Source organism: Myxine glutinosa, chromosome 9 (assembly GCF_964187855.1).
Source record: "Myxine glutinosa chromosome 9, kmMyxGlut1.1, whole genome shotgun sequence".
Classification (NCBI taxonomy): domain Eukaryota; kingdom Metazoa; phylum Chordata; class Myxini; order Myxiniformes; family Myxinidae; genus Myxine; species Myxine glutinosa.
In genome coordinates this window covers 110,366,920-110,383,765 of record NC_136269.1, presented here as the reverse complement: position 1 = coordinate 110,383,765, position 16,846 = coordinate 110,366,920, and the positions used below count along the sequence as shown (strand labels likewise).

Here is a 16,846-nt window from a genome sequence, read left to right as displayed (position 1 = left end):
AGCCTTAACCTTGTATACAACAAAAATATACGAGTATACCTATATTTTTGTTCATATTCTTTACATGACCCTGTATTGCATTCACAAAAATAGAGGATTTTTTTTGCAATCATTCACCCTTGTGCCTTTGCCCCCATACGCTCCTTAATTTATTTTTGATTGTCTTAACCCAACCACCTTTCTCTTTTTCCCATTACAGTATATCCCTTCTGCCACCACCCTCTTTCCCCGTTACAGTACCTCCTTTCCTGCACCTCCACACATTTGTACTAGGTATGCATACTAGCCTGGTGTTGCATACTTAGCCTGGTATGCATACTTAGCCTGGTGTTGGCTTAGCGGTTAGGGTGCCAGCTTGGGATCCTAGGATCCTGGGTTCGAATCCCGGTCGATCGCTGAATTAACGCCAGGGGGGTTGACTCAGCCTGTCATCCTTCCGAGGTCGGCTAATTGAGTACCAGCTTGCTGGGATGAATGATCCCGGTGTGTACCCCGATTTAGAATAGGTACACCGTATCCTTGCGCATCGTAAGAGGCGACCAAGGGTTGGCGTCAGGAAGGGCATCCGGCCATAAAAACATTGCCTCAAACAGGGAACCATGATTGTCATGGGGCCCGCAAGGCTAACCCCCGCTCTAGCGGGGAAAAATGGCCTTAAAACGATCATTCATTCATTCATTCATGCATACTGTTCCCATTGTCAGTGTACCAAGTTAAGTCACCACGTAAATACACCTTGTGACTGTACTTCCCCAGGTACAGCGCAGTGTTTTGAGTCCTTTAACAATTTTGCAGTCCCATTTGAGAGCAGGTAATTCTAACACTTCGGCAGTTTTGTGTTTTAAAGAGATCACAGATCTTAAAATTACTTCCAATTAATGAGCTCAATCCAAGCAGAACTTCACTGCTTTTTCATATGTCGTAGAAAATGGGATTCATTACGTTGCGCTCTCTAACTCAGGGTAATTTATGCCAAATGGCAAATGTTCACTGCTCCTGCTTAGGAGGACAGAGTCTGAGACATTCTTGTTAATGCTGAAGCCAGGAAGCTTCTACTTGGGCATAATGCACAAGTGTGTATCATTTGAATGTTTCAAGTAATTTGCGCATGGTCTTTTAGAATAAACTCGTCAAATAACAGACCAAATACAGCATTGGAGTATCAGGAGGAAACCAAATATACAAAGATGGAGTCATCAGGAGGAACCTGGATAGGATTCGGGTTTCGGCTGCTGCACCTCTACCCTCAGACCCATCCATGTGCAGCCAGGTAAACCTCACAAAGTCGTTTTAAGGAAATTTTGGCATTTTTGGTGTTTTATTTCAGTGCATTTAATAATTCTGGGATCCTAGGTTCAATCCCCTTATATTGTGTTGATTTGTCCATTGTCGACTCATGCAATTTAGATAAAGGTTGCCCCCTGATGTCCTTCTCCTACATACAGTGTCTCCAGAAAGTATTCGCACCCCTTGACATTTTCACATTTTGTTTTTTTACAGCCTGAATTAAAAATGGATTAGATTGAGATTTTTTTTGTCACTAATATATATATATATGCGCAAGCTTTTTCATGAGTCTTTCATGAGCCAAAAAAGTCTTGGTGATAGGGGGGTGGGGGGCTGGTGGAAGGCAAACACAGATATTGTGACCGTGGTAAAACACGTGGACTGAACAACACAACATGTGGACATGGATTAATAGGAGGAGAGAAGAGAGGGAAAGAAACATATAGCAGCCTGAAAATAATTGGGGATGGATAATGAGGAAAGGAAAGATCACTGGTCACGATGTAAGTAACCTGAGATGGTGGTGTACCATATTGCCAAGTACTGCGAACCGAAGGCCTGGAGAGAAGAGTGGGATTGAAAAGCCTTGGATGACTATTAAATGAAAATCTGACTGGACTTGCTGTTTCGTCTGATCACCGCTTCTTTCCATTTACCTCATGTGCATGACAGCAAAGTCTGTCTTGCCTTACTTGATCAGTCATTGCCTTCATTAAGTCTGAGGCCTTTTTCGCATCCTTCAATCGCGACGATCCGAAGATCAGTGAAGGAAACGCAGCACTGCGATCAGTTGAGGGAAAAGTGATGCTTGCATGGCCAGCTAGGCCTTCCTCCCTCCTCTTGGCCCTCCAGAGTTAATGCCTTTTCTCAGGCCTCGTGTATCACAAGATTATGGTGCGCTTGGAGAATTACCACACGTCACCGCAGCAAGCAGTTTCTCTGGCTCCTGGCATCTGGTTCTATGTTCAGAGTTTATGCCTACTTTACTTCTCACATATTTACCAGTAATATTAATGATTGGTACGAAAGTATTTTTTTGCCTTGAAATGTATCTCGCATGAAACCAAATTCTACCTTTTTTCTCGCCCTCGTCAGTTCGTCCGGGGACTTATATTTTGGGTACTGTCCGTCCGTCCGTCCGTCCGTCCGGAGCTTCTGCTCGAAAACGACTGGACGTATTTCTTTCAGACACGGCACATGTATGCAATGATATCTTGGCAGGACATACGTCAAATTATGCTGGTTACGAAGGCCAAAAACAAGGGGATTTTATTTCAAAACGAGCAAGGGGATTTAACCCCAGTCCCACTTTTATTTCGTTGTTTGTCACTCTAATCTTGTGCTATTTTGAAATAATCAGAGGAGGGAAACAAGTACAGGAAACAACAACACAACAACATGCATTTTAAAGGCCATTTTCCCTGCTAGAGCGGGGGTTAGCCTTGCGGTCCCCATGACAATCTTCTCCATTTTTCCATGTATCACAAGTATCCATGTAAAACAAGTACAGGAAAGGTGTATTAATATCACTTGCCAGGAGCCAATTACAGTGCTCCTAGTCTCACACAGGAAATCGGTAACATCACCCAACTGGTCGACAAGCCACGTGAAGCACATGAAGTTTCCTCAAAAGGATTTGCTGATTCCAATTTGCCTTATATTTGATCAATTTTCACTGTGGTGAGACGGCACACGTATCATGGCAGCAAATGGCGCTACCTAACAAGCCTCCAGCTGCCATGGAGATATTATGTGCAATGAAATGATGTGGTGTTTTATTAAAATGATGTGGTGCTTCCTTATTGATGCTCAGCATTTAAACAGAGAACTTACTAGCAACCATATGTTGGCAATCATATAGCAGGCTTTGATGGGATGAATGGCCTATTCTTGCATTGACATTCTTCATTAGAATATATATATATATATATATATATATATATATATATATATATATATCTATATCATAATACGCTTGTTCGTCTGTCCGTCTGTATGTAACATTACAACTCCACCGATTGGTTAGGCAGCTGGCCTGACTCCACCCCCAATATCAACCTGAAAAATCATACCGCCGCCATGTTTGTGCTTTCTGCTGTGTGATGATGAAGACATCTTCAGAATTGTCATGTTCACATTTGCCATGCCTTACCAATAAGTTTTCCCTTCAGCGTAAAACTACCAAGGTGACTGTTAAAAGGATCATCAAATATTGAAATGTTGGAGCTTATATGCGTCGTGGGCTGTGTGAATATCACAGTATCAAGCAGCGGTCTCTTGTCTATACACCGCCCAAATAACTGTGGCATTCTCTCAAGCAGGGCTTTTACCGTAGAGGTTACGCGGATCCTTGCTATCATTTCCGACTATTCTCTCTTAAATGACTCGACCAAGGACCATAAAACCCATGTCATTATAAAGGTGTTTTCCGAGGACATCCGGGAATCTCGTGACATTGTGAAAGAAACATCCATCATTATTTACTTTTAACGATGTGTGTATATATGCATTAGGAAGAAGATGATTGGTTTTGGGTCGTTTCTGTTGCAATTCAATGGGGTTTCCGCATATCTTGCGGGATTGTGAGTTGGACAGGTGACCATGATGGCCCATCACATGTAGGAGCTGTCTCGAACGTGGTTTCTGTGAAGTCGGTGATAGCATGATATGGGAGGGGAAGCATTAAATATTCTGCTGTTTTGATGATGTTGAAGGAGCTGGGGCTCCCACGTCGATCGGAAGAATGGACGCGACAAAAAGCTAGAATTCATCCGAGTTGCTTTAATGAAATCAAACACTCAGGCACACTGAAAACCCGTTTATCGGGCAGCAATATATATACCAATTATCCCGGAGCGTTTGCCCAGGCCCGGCGCCAGGGGGCGTGGCCCAGCGTCCTGGCTGCGGCCTGGCAAGTTGAGGGCGAGCCTGCCCGGGCATGCCCGGGCATGCCCGGGCGTCCCGACCGAGGCCTGGCAAGTTGAGCGCGGGCCTGCCCGGGCGTCCTGGACGAGCCCGGCATGGTGATCGCTCCGCGTCCTTGATAGGTGCAAGGCGATTGTGAAAACCCAGCGGCAGCCGCTACACACGTCCCCCCAGAATCGACTTGCACCGGCAGGGTCAATTTGAGGGGGGTCCTGATGACCCGGCCGAAGCGACCCCTGGCGGGTCGTGGGAGGGGGTCCGGTGAGGTGGTGGGCGGTCGAGTGGGGGGCACCGTGGACGGGGGGCGGCCTCGCCGCGGCGGAAGGGCCACCCATGGTGGGTGGTCGACGGCCACATGCGCCGGCTTGAGGCGGTCCACCGCAATCCGGTCCGACCTGCCGCCGATGTCGATGATGAACGACTTGTCGTCCCGTCGCAGCACCCGGAAGGGCCCGTCGTACGGCGGCTGGAGTGGCCACCGATGTGCGTCGTGACGCACAAAAACATACTCCGCTGTGCGGAGTGCTGGGGGGACGTAGGACTGGGGGTCACCGTGGTGGGATGTTGGCACGGGGGCAAACCGTCGGGCGGCCTCTTGGAGGTCCGAGCGCTGGTGAGCTGCGGACCAGGGACTGGTAGCGTCGGGCACGAATTCGCCCGGGACGCGTAGCGCCTGGCCATAGACAAGCCCGGCGGTGGATGCCTGGAGGTCCTCCTTGGGGGCCGTGCGAAGGCCCAAAAGGACCCACGGCAGCCGGTCGGCCCAACCGCCGTCATGAAGGCCGGCCATGAGCGCGGCCTTCATGGAGCGGTGGAATCGCTCGCACAACCCGTTTGCTTGGGGGTGGTAGGCCGTAGTACGGTGGAGCTTGACCCCCAGGTTGCGGGCGACCGCGCCCCACAGCTCGGAGGTGAACTGTGGTCCGCGGTCTGACGAGATGTCCGCCGGTGCGCCGAAGCGGGCGACCCAGGTGGCGATGAAAGCCTGCGCCACGTCGGCGGTGGTGGTGGAGACGAGGGGAACGGCCTCCGGCCACCTGGTGGTCCTGTCCACCATGGTGAGCAGGTGTGTGAACCCCCGTGACGGGGGGAGGGGGCCCACCAGATCCACGTTGACGTGGTCGAAACGTCGTTCGGGCACGGTGAAAGGTGCCAGCGGGGCCTGGGTGTGTCGGTGGACCTTGGCCCGTTGGCAGGCCGTGCAGGTGCTGGTCCAATCGCGGACGTCCCGACGAAGGCCGTGCCAGACGAAACGCGCCGACACCAGCTTCTGGGAAGCTTTCCGGCCTGGGTGGGAAAGGCCGTGGAGGGAGGCGAAGATGCGGCGTTGCCAGGTGACGGGCACGATGGGGCGTGGCTGGCCTTGGGAGACGTCGCAGAGCAGGACAGTGTCCGCGCAGGGGATGTCGGCCAGGCGGAGGCCCGTGTCCGCCGCCCGGAGGGCTTGCACCGTGGTGTCGGTGGTTTGGTCCGCCGCCATAAGCGCAAAATCCACGCCCAGGTGGACCGCGTTCGCGCTGGCCCGGCAAAGACAGTCGGCCACGGCGTTGTTTTTGCCGGCGACGTGCCGGATGTCCGTGGTAAACTCCGACACGGCGGAGAGGTGGCGCTGTTGGCGGGCCGACCATGGCTCCGTGACCTTGGCCATGGCGTAAACCAACGGCTTGTGGTCGACGAACGCCGTGAAAGGTCGGCCCTCCAGGATGTGGCGGAAATGGCGGACGGCCAGGTGTAGACCGAGGAGCTCCCGGTCAAACGTGCTGTATTTGAGCTCGTTCGGCCGGAGCTGCCGGCTGAAAAAAGCGAGTGGCTGCCAAACCCCGTTCACCCATTGCTCATGTACGGCGCCCACCGCGTAGTCGGAGGCATCCGTGGTGAGGGCGATGGGAGCGTTGAGCACCGGGTGAGCGAGCAGTGTTGCGTCGGCGAGGGCCCGCTTTGAGCGTTGGAAGGCCGCATCCATTGCTGCGGACCAGGCGATGTCGTGCTTGGCCGGCTTGCCCCGGAGGGCTTCGTAGAGGGGCCGCATGAATTGAGCAGCGCGGGGCACGAAGCGGTGATAAAAATTCACCATTCCCAGGAATTCCTGCAGGGCCTTTATGGTGCGGGGACGCGGGAACGTGGTGATGGCCTCGACCTTGGTTGGCAGCGGCACGGCCCCGTTCTTGGTGATGTGGTGGCCCAAAAAATCAACGGCCGTCGTGCCGAAGTGGCATTTGGCCGGGTTGACGATGAGGCCGTGCTCGCTGAGGCGCCCGAACAGTGTTCGGAGGTGGAGGAGGTGCTCGGCCCGGGACGTGCTGGCGACGAGGATGTCGTCCAGGTAAACGAAAAGGAACGGCAGGTCACGCAGCACGCCGTCCATCAAGCGCTGGAACGCCTGAGCCGCGTTCTTGAGACCAAACGGCATCCGCAAGAATTCGAAAAGCCGAACGGCGTGATGACTGCCGTTTTAGGGACGTCGGCCGCCCTGACAGGTACCTGGTGATATCCCCGTATGAGATCAATTTTCGAAAAAATGACCCGTCCCGCCAGACGGGCGGAGAAGTCTTGGATATGCGGGATCGGGTACCTGTCGGGGGTGGTAGCGTCATTGAGACGGCGGTAGTCGCCACACGGGCGCCATCCACCCCCCGGCTTTGGCACGATGTGCAGTGGCGAGGCCCACGCGCTATCGGAGCGCCGCACGATGCCGAGGTGCTCCAACGCGTCGAATTCGGCCGTCGCTACGGCGAGCTTGGCTGGGTCGAGGCGGCGGGCCTATGAAGAAATATGTAATGATCAATGGTGGGGATTCCAATTTGCTTTTACGATGACCAGAAACTCATGAGCTGAAAGTATGACCCCATTTGCTTTCATGGGTGGAAGGAGGTTGAGGAGGGGAGGACAGAGTTGGGGTTGTGAGAGCAAAGATGGGATGGAGTTGAGAGTGGGAGATTTAGGTTTTGGGGGAGGAGGGTGAGGAATTCTGGTGGGGTGAGGGTTGAGGAATTGTGGTGGAGTTTGGTGAGGGGGGGGGGGGGGTTGAAGGCTTGAAGTGGGGAGGGGATTTTACCCCTTGGGATGTGGGGAGGGGATTTGACCCTTTGGGTTGTGAGGACTTGAGGTTGGGAGGTGGAGGTTGAATATTTGGGGTCTGGGAGGGGATGTTGATGACTTTGGGTTTGTGAGGGGTGAGGAAGAGTTGATGACCTGAAGTCACACTTGACATTGCACAGATATTCCGCAGATACCTGGTAATTCATATTAACCCTGGAGAGAAAATTATACCAGATGTCCCAGGTGCCTTTCTCCATAATACGTGTTTTTCTACAAATTGTGGACTCATGAGCTTGTCCCCTGAAAGTATGACCCCATGGGCTTGTCCCCTGAAAGTATGACCCCATGGGCTTGTCCCCTGAAAGTATGACCCCATGGGCTTGTCTCCTGAAAGCATGACCCCATAGGATTGTCTCCTGAAAGTATGACCCCATGGGCTTGTCTCCTGAAAGTATGACCCCATGGATTGTCTCCTGAAAGTATGACCCCATGGGCTTGTCTCCTGAAAGTATGACCCCATGGATTGTCTCCTGAAAGTATGACCCCATGGGCTTGTCTCCTGAAAGGATGACCCCATGGGCTTGTCTCCTGAAAGTATGACCCCATGGATTGTCTCCTGAAAGTATGACCCCGTGGATTGTCTCCTGAAAGTATGACCCCATGGATTGTCTCCTGAAAGTGTGACCCCATGGGATTGTCTCCTGAAAGTATGACCCCATGGGCTTGTCCCTCTGAAAATATTAACCCACGGGCTTGTCCCGTGAAAGTTTACCAGCTTGCCTGCCAAGTCATCATTTCGTTTCACGAATAGTGAAATGTGAAAATAATAATACTCGATACATTATTTTTCTACAGTGACTCAGACTCCTGAAGGAGCTAGAACACATCAGGTGAGGGACGAAGACATGAGAAAATATCATTGTAATTTGTACTTGTACTTTTGTTTGATTTATTGCTGAGTGCAAACTTACAGCCACAACACAGCCTGAATCAAAGTTCAAGTTCGTGCTGATCACAATTCCCCTTGACTTTCCATGCTGTTTTGCCATCTGTTTGCTTATCCACCGGTTTGGCTATGGCAGCCATGTTCACAGGATTAACCAGCCTTGGTGGTTTATGGTTAGAGCGTCTGCTCCGAGTCAGGTTGGTCAGCAGTTTGATCCTCGGCCGAGTTATACCAACGACTTTAAAATGGTACGTGTTACTTCCTTTGATGCTCTGCATTTTAAAATGATAGAGATGGATAAACAAAACAACCATAAGTTGGTAATCACAGCGTGACTTCCTCCTATGTTGAAATTCCTTGTGAGATAACTTCTATGATGATTACTTTCCCTAACTCTAATAGCCATGACGACTGCAGCATGATAATGAATTCCCTATTTTCCCACAGTTGTCTGATGAGTACAGAACTCTTGAAACAAACTTTTTACCTCTGCCACCTAATGTTTTCAACCTTGTCTGCCTGTTTGTTTGTCTGTAAGCAAGATATGCCAAAAAGTCGTAGACAGATATCGCCGAAATTTGGTGTATGACAAGGAAGAAATGATTCGATTTTTTTTTTTGTATACAAGATCGAGGCTCGTGTAAGAGCTAACATCAATCCCCCCCCCAAAAAAAACTGACACATAAAACATATAATAAAGGGAGTGGGAGACAATATGGGGGGAGAGAGGGAAGCACACAAGTACAATAGCAGAGAACAGGGACAACGGAAGATCCGTGGGAGGGAGAGGGTGTGGGGGGAGGAGGCATGGGAAGGCGGAGGGTGGGGGAGGTTGGGTGGTGGTGGGAGAGGTATAAAACATATGGACACTGCAAGGACTTCCAGGAAAGAAGTTGGAATTTCAAAAAAGTGGATCTGGGGTGAATTAATGGGGGTAGAAAAGATCAAGGTTTTGGATGGGGGAAGATAAGAGATGGTGGTGAACAGCTGTTTTAAAGACCTGGAGGGAGGCGTGGGATTGAAGAGAGTGAGGGAGTTTGTTCCAGAGGCGGGAGTAAAGAGGAATGAAGGAGTGAAGGTGAGCAGAGAGTCTTGATTTTGGCAATTTCACCAGAAGAGGGTTGTTGGCAGATCTTGTGCGACCTGAAACATTTTCGTGAAGATCCATATCCGGATCTGGATGCGGATGTGATAAAAAAAAATTTTTAGAAGTGATTTTTCACCATTGAGTGATATGGCCAAAAACGATATATATATATAGAGCATGATATTTCAAAAAGTTACGGAAGACTTATGACAAAACTTAGTCGATGAGTTGGGTAAGTGACAAGAACAAGCCGATTAGATTTTCGTTTAGGTCCGAATCCAGATCTGACCTTTCAGTGGGATACAAAATTTAAAGTGTTCGGCCTTTCAGAGGCATACCTCAACCTGTTTACTCTCTTCTGCTATCATGGTGGTTACCTGAGACCTGTCCTGAGTCCTGTCCATGGTGGTTACATACCTGTCCTGAGAAAACTCTCTACCTGTTTTCTACCTTGTTTCGCTACCTGTTTTTAGTTCTTGTTTTTTTTTTTCTATCTCTATGAGATTGAGGGTTATGGAAGAGCATGGTTAAATTTACATTGGGGTAGTGGGGCAACTATTGGGCACAATGAATATTGAGAAATAGCATATGGATGGTAACGAGGTCTTTCACACATGTGCTGGGTGTGTAGTTTCAGAGACTCACTTCTGCTATCATGGTAACCTTTAACCTGGTCTTGCTATCACAAACCTGTAATTCAAATGGATGAACCCCCCTGACTGTGGAACACCGAACGTCTCAATTCAAGTCTACCCAAGGCTAGCTCGACAACTAGGACATTGTGTGATCATACTTTGTCCAGATTTGTCTCCTGTATTTCTGTTGGGATGGCAATGGTACCTGCCTAGTGTGTCATCTTCTGAAGCGCACTGCAGGTTCTCACCCGCATTCGCAATATAATGCAAATGTAACAGCTTGCGTCACTTGGTACGAAAGTGTTTTGCTCGTTCATGCTGTGCCACCATGCATTTACTATCAATTTGGCGATTTATAAATCTCTCTCCAGGAGGATTTGACCATGAAGCCTGAAATGTAGGTTATAACACTGGCAGGTTGAATTCTGCTTTCTTGCCTCTGAGGTATGGATTTGATTTAATTGTCATTTTTATTGTCTGTTGAGACATATAGTGCCCTTGCCCTTCAGTAATCGATCTATAAGCAATGTTATGAGACTTTTATGGGAGTTCATCATAAACCTCGAATGTGTCGTGCATATTTGGCGTCTCTGGCTTTCGCTCGATCTTGTACAAGTAGGTGAAAGCACGAATTTTCAATCCTTCGATGGGTATTCAATGTAAAAGTGAAGCAATTAGAGGTGAGAATGCAAGAAGAATATCGAGCAACATTTAAAGGTAATTTGACATGAAACTTGCGTAGATTTCACGCTAAATTTTGGAGAATTGGACGATGAGAATGCTCGATTTTCAAAGGCTTGTTCGGACAATGTTCGAGATGATGTGTCGAGGTTGATTTTATGGAGGAAATTAATTTTGTTCACAATGACCTGATTTGTTACACATGGAGTCTTGAGCATGACAGAGTGAAGGAACTGGAAAATGTTCAGCATTTATTTCCTCGGATTGTGTGCATTTCCTGTTTTTGCTTCACATGCTCCTCGTTCACTAAGCCCACTTTCTGTCATTCCGCTCTTCCATGAGCCTGGATCTCTGAAAATAAAATGGATGCTTGTGAGATGGATGTGTACTCCATTTCAGTTTTAAGAATCGCCAACGAAACTATTCTGTGTGGAAATAGTTTTGTGGTACAATATGTCAGCTCCAATGACACCATTCCTCATATCTGGCACAGCTGCACTCAATTTACAAGGATGAAGGAACTCATTGCTGGAATCTGCATTGACAATGATAAACTTCCATCAGTTTTCCAAAAAAGTCAGTGAATATACCCTTGGATTGAAATCCCTATTGATCTTGAATCCTGTTAACCAAGTGCTACAAGGCAAACATCCTCAGACCAAAATGACACATTCACCAGAAACTCGGAAACCTTTTGCTACATCACAAGATCAGAACTCTAAACTGCGTATTTTGTATGCAAAACAGTGCTAATGCGTGATTATACGTCCATCTATGAGAATTATATGCTAAAATGTATAGTCCATTTTTCCCTCCCATTTCATGTGTTTTTGCCTTTTTAACACCGAAATGAGGATTTTACACAAGTAAACTCACTTCCTATCATCTGCATCCTCACCGTGCATGCCCAACTCTGCACCAGCAGGTGAGTGGTTTCTCAAATGAGAGACACCCCCTCCCTACAGGAGTGGCAGGGGAGGGGCTGGGGGTCGGAGGGGATAAACTCTATAGTTTGTACAACCTCTGAGAGTTTGATTGATACTTTAGCGATAATATCCAGTTTTCAAGTATTCTATCCAGCTGTACAGGAGTGCATTAGCATGAGCATGATTCATCTACTTCTTATGATAATTCCCCACTTCACATAAAAATAAAAACCCAAATTGGAAGTGGTCATCCAACTTGGTAGAATATTCCCATGCACACCCAGAGTACAACCAACACATCTCGACATGTCCAGTCCAGTGGCTTATGAAGCACATAAAATACAGAGTATGTATGCAAATTAGCCAAGTAGATTTGGATTTTAAAAGTTTTTTTTTTTTTTTTTTTTTTTTTGTATACAAGATCGAGGCTCGTGAAAGAGCGAACATTAATCACACAGAAAGACAAACCGACACATAAAACATATAACATCGGGAGCGGTAGACAAGATGGGGAGAGAGGGGGAAGGACACAAACAAAACATTTGAGAGCAGGGACCGAGAGACATGGAGACATCGAGAGATCTGAGGCTTTGGGGGGGGGGGGGGGCATGGGAAGGGGGCGGTGGGAGAGGTATAAAACACATGGACACTGCCAGGACTTCCAGGAAAGAAGTTGGAATTTCAAACAAGGTGGATCTGGGGTGAATTAGCGGGGGTAGAAAAGATCAAGGTTTTGGATGGGGGAAGATAAGAGATGGTGGTGAACAGCTGTTTTAAAGACCTGGAGGGAGGAGTGGGATTGAAGGGAGTGAGGGAGTTTGTTCCAGAGGCGGGAGAAAAGAGGAACGAAAGAGTGAAGGTGAGCAGAGAGCCGAGATTTCGGCAGTTTAACCATCAGAGGGTTGCTGGCAGATCTTGTGCGACCTGTAGGAATATTTGGGGGACAGAGCACAGAGAGAGCTGGGGGTGCAAGGCCGGAGAGGAGTCGGTAGAAGACAGAAAGACCACCTACCTGCCTGCGGTGAGTGAGTGAAAGGCCCTCAGAGATAGCTTCATCGCGGGACATTGTTTTCATACAGAGATACTGTTATTATAGTGCATAGTGTAACCGCTGGTACTTGTAATATCCACCCACACCAGGAGAGGCGCTACAGTATATAATGCACGTTTACATGGAGAATTTGCTTCATCCACCCACCCCGTTCATGACTGTATTGTATTGACACCTAAAACGTTCCCGGTCACTTAACGCCTTAAAATTGTCTTAACGCATAAAACTTTCCTGGTCACATAATGCCTTAAAATTGTCTTAACGCATAAAACGTTCCTGGTCACATAATACCTTAAAATTGTCTTAACGCATAAAACGTTCCTGGTCACATAATACCTTAAAATTGTCTTAACGCATAAGACGTTCCTGGTCACATAATACCTTAAAATTGTCTTAATGCATAAAACGTTCCTGGTCACATAATACCTTAAAATTGTCTTAATGCATAAAACGTTCCTGGTCACATAATACTTTAAAATTGTCTTAACGCATAAAACGTTCCTGGTCACATAATACCTTAAAATTGTCTTAACGCATAAAACGTTCCTGGTCACATCATGCCTTAAAATTGTCTTAACGCATAAAACTTTCCTGGTCACATATTGCCTTAAAATTGTCTTAACGCATAAAACGTTCCTCGTCACATAATACCTTAAAATTGTCTTTATGCCTAAAACTTTCCTCGTCACATAATGCCATAAAATTGTCCCAACGCCGAAAACTTTCCCTGTCACTTGACGCTTTAAGTTGTTCTAACATCTCACTACTAACCTCCATTCATTTGTTCTCTCTTTTTCCCATCTGCGGAACCAGCTTTCACATCCTATTCAATCTCATTCTTGCCTCCTGGTCTTCAAGACGCTTCAACTTTTGAAAGCCATACTAATGCCCAGAGAAAAAACTGGGAGATTCAAGATGCTTGAGGAAATGATAATTGAGAAGACATTCAAAGACTTTAGAAATAGTATACAGTGGTGAGACAAAGTTTGTGAACTTCTGAGGAATTTCCTCTTCCCCATGGATGCCAACCGATAGGGATTGTCTGTTCTCTATCCTTTTTTAAATGCTGAATGTCAAGCAAGGAAGCAGCATGTACCATTTTAAAAGTCTTTAGTATGACTCGGCCGGGGTTCAAGCCCCCGCCCTCCCAGACTCGGGGCGGACACTCTAACCATTACACAACTGAGTGATCATTCTGAGCCATTCTGTGAGCCCAAAATCTGTCTATATAGTGCTTTTCTTTTGTAACACAAGGTGATGTGTTTCTACAACTGCTATTTTAACAGCCTCATTATGTGGTGGGCCAGGGAAATTTTATGGTCCAAATCTTTCATGAACAGGCCAGGCCTGACATTCAACTGGAGCTCATTTGGGAAGGAATTTGCAAACGGGATGCTGTCGATAAATCACCGACTCTTCATGGAAGACATTTTGAGATTCTGCATTGGAAAAATTGAGTGATGACCAAATCTGCGTTATTTTTTTTCCAGACCCCCATTTGACCTTGACTTTAACTCGGAGGGTAGGATGTAACGTAAGTGTAAATGCACCTTACTCTAGGGTATCTTTTTTCCAGCTGGAAAAAATTAGTTGACTTATGGTAAAAAATATAGAAATTTATATAATTAGAGAATGACCTTCAAAATTAGGTCAAGGTCAAAAAAATTATTGATAAAAAAACACATTAAAAAATTATGTCAACCCCACATACTGTTTCTCCCACTATTGATACACTATTGTTTTTCCCAGTCCAAGACAGCTCCGAGATACATCTCGGATATTGGCAGACAAAAAGAGGAGGGAAAATGGGACGACTGGACCTGTTACAGGGATTATCCTGGAGGATTTTAGCAATGGGAGAAAATCTCCCTGTGTACAAAACAATGAGATTTTTTACAAACACGATGGGATTATACAAAATTGTTTTGAGATAAAATTTTACTCGCGCTCGGCAAATCTCATTATTCTCGGGGTATTAATTAAAAATAAATATGGTCAAGAAAACAAAGACTTGTGTGTTTCTTTCTGTATTCAAATAGACAATCTCACTCCCTGTGGCTTTTATTGCGTAAATGATGAACCATGCCACAGATACAGTCACGTGAAAAAGTAAGTACACCCCATGTAAAGTTTTGCCTTTTTCAACATATTTCAACATACAGCTATTTGATCTTCATTTCAACAATATTGATAGATAAAGGTGATATAATATAACAAATATAATGAAACATTTACATTTTGTAGTCCATTGTATAATTTAAATAAACATAAATGCAAATTTCGCATGTGGAAAAAGTAAGTACACCCTTGGCTCCAATAGGTGGTATTGCCCCCTTTGGCAGAAACAACCTCAAGTAGGCGTTTCTTATAACTGTCTACCAGTCTCTGACATCGACTGGGAGAAATTTTTGCCCACTCCTCCATGCAGAATTATTTCAGCTGTGCGATGTTTGAGGGGTTTCTTGCATGCACAGCTCGTTTCAAATCCCCCCACAACATCTCGATGGGATTTAGATCCGGGCTTTGACTTGGCCATTCCAGAACCCTCCATTTCTTTCTTTTCAGCCATTCCTTGGTGGATTTACTGGTATGTTTAGGGTCATTGTCATGTTGCAAGGTCCACCTTCGGTTGAGCTTCAACTTTCCGACAGATGGCCCCACATTATCCTCAAGCACCCTCTGGGACAATGAAGGATTCATAGTGGATTCTATGATGGTGAGCTGCCCAGGCCCTGATGCAGCAAAGCTGCCCCAAACCATAATATTTCCACCACCATGCTTTACAGTTGGTATCAGGTTCTTGTGGTCAAATGCTGTCTTTGGTTTTCGCCAAACATGTCTTCTGGTACTGTGGCCAAATAGCTCTACCTTTGACTCATCTGTCCAGAGCACATTGTTCCAGAAGTGCTGGTCTTTGCCTAGGTGTTCATTGGCAAACTTTAGTCTTGCCCTGATGTTCTTTCTGGACAGCAAAGGTTTACTCCTGGCAAAGGTTTCCTTCCCACGTAGATCAAATTTGTGCAGCCTCTTTCTAATGGTAGACTCGTGCACTTTGACATCAACAGTGGCAAGAGCTACCTGTAGGACCCGTGATGACATTCTGGGGGTTCTAAGAGACTTCTTTCAGCATCTTGCGGTCTGCTCTCGGGCTGAACTTGCTGGGGCGTTCTGGCCTGAACAAGTTGGCAGTTGTTTGGAATCTTCTCCACTTGTAGATGATCTTCCGGACAGTCGAATGATCGATTTCAAATTGTTTGGAGATATTTTTAAATCGCTTCCCAGACTCGTAGGCATCTATAACCTTCTTTCTGAATGGGCCTCAGAGAGCTCTTTTGATCTAGGCATGGTGACGCTGCACACTTCAACAACAAAGAGCAAACCAAACTAAATGTCTGAGGTTTAAATAAGACAGGTTCCTCCAAGATCCTCTCTAACAATGTTCTAACCATTTGCACCTGAGCTGGTGCACCTGATTCAAATTTTAGGTATTTGAAGTCGTGATAAATATAGGGGTGTACTTACTTTTTCCACATGCGAAATTTGCATTTATGTTTATTTAAATTATACAATGGACTACAAAATGTAAATGTTTCATGATATTTGTTGTATTATATCACCTTTATCTATCAATATTGTTGAAATGAAGATCAAATAGCTGTATGTTGAAATATGTTGAAAAAGTCAAAACTTTACATGGGGTGTACTTACTTTTTCACGTGACTGTAAGTTTAACACATAAGTTGCCATGAATTAGCACATTTGATCACATCTAATAATACTGATTGAAAACATCAAAAGTCATGTTGTTTGATCACATGACAATGTCCGCCTCCCTGAAGATAGATTGTTTTCATAAGACAAGAAACAATGTTCTTAACCTTAGACAGTAAATCATCAGTTTTGCTCGCATATGTCACATGTTTGTTCACTTTTAAATTCTCCAGATTTGGGGTATTAAGCTCTGACAACAAGGTCAGCAAGCTGTTATACTTAGACAGGGGAATTGCTTCCTTCGACATCCTTTTCACCACTTTCAGACACGTCAAAATACTTTCCTCTTCTTTTGAGTTAGCCCCCTCAACCGTGAGTTGAAGATTTCTTCTCGCCAGTGGTGCTGCAATCGCTCGTTGGTGATCAGATGACGATATATGTCGGGTTATTGTAGTCGATTTGAAATTATTTGTACCTTGACTTAGACTGTTGACTAACTTCTCCGAACTACACAGTGAACAATACATTTTGTTCTGATCGGCATCATATCTCAGCCAG

The 16,846-nt window shown here is 46.3% G+C and overlaps 1 protein-coding gene across 3 annotated transcripts in view; it reads left to right on the top strand.

The window, feature by feature from the left end:
- The first annotated feature begins 8,336 nt into the window (after positions 1-8,336).
- Positions 8,337-16,846, top strand: part of DLG2 (discs large MAGUK scaffold protein 2) — a 467,276-nt gene continuing 458,766 nt past the window's right edge. For all 3 annotated transcript variants that reach the window (XR_013624585.1, XM_078784648.1, XM_078784647.1), the window contains exon 1: positions 8,337-8,445. Coding sequence is in view for 2 of the 3 variants with exons in the window: in XM_078784648.1 (XP_078640774.1) it covers positions 8,368-8,445 (78 nt within the window). In the remaining variant the exon portion in view is untranslated. The remainder of the gene's footprint in view (positions 8,446-16,846) is intronic.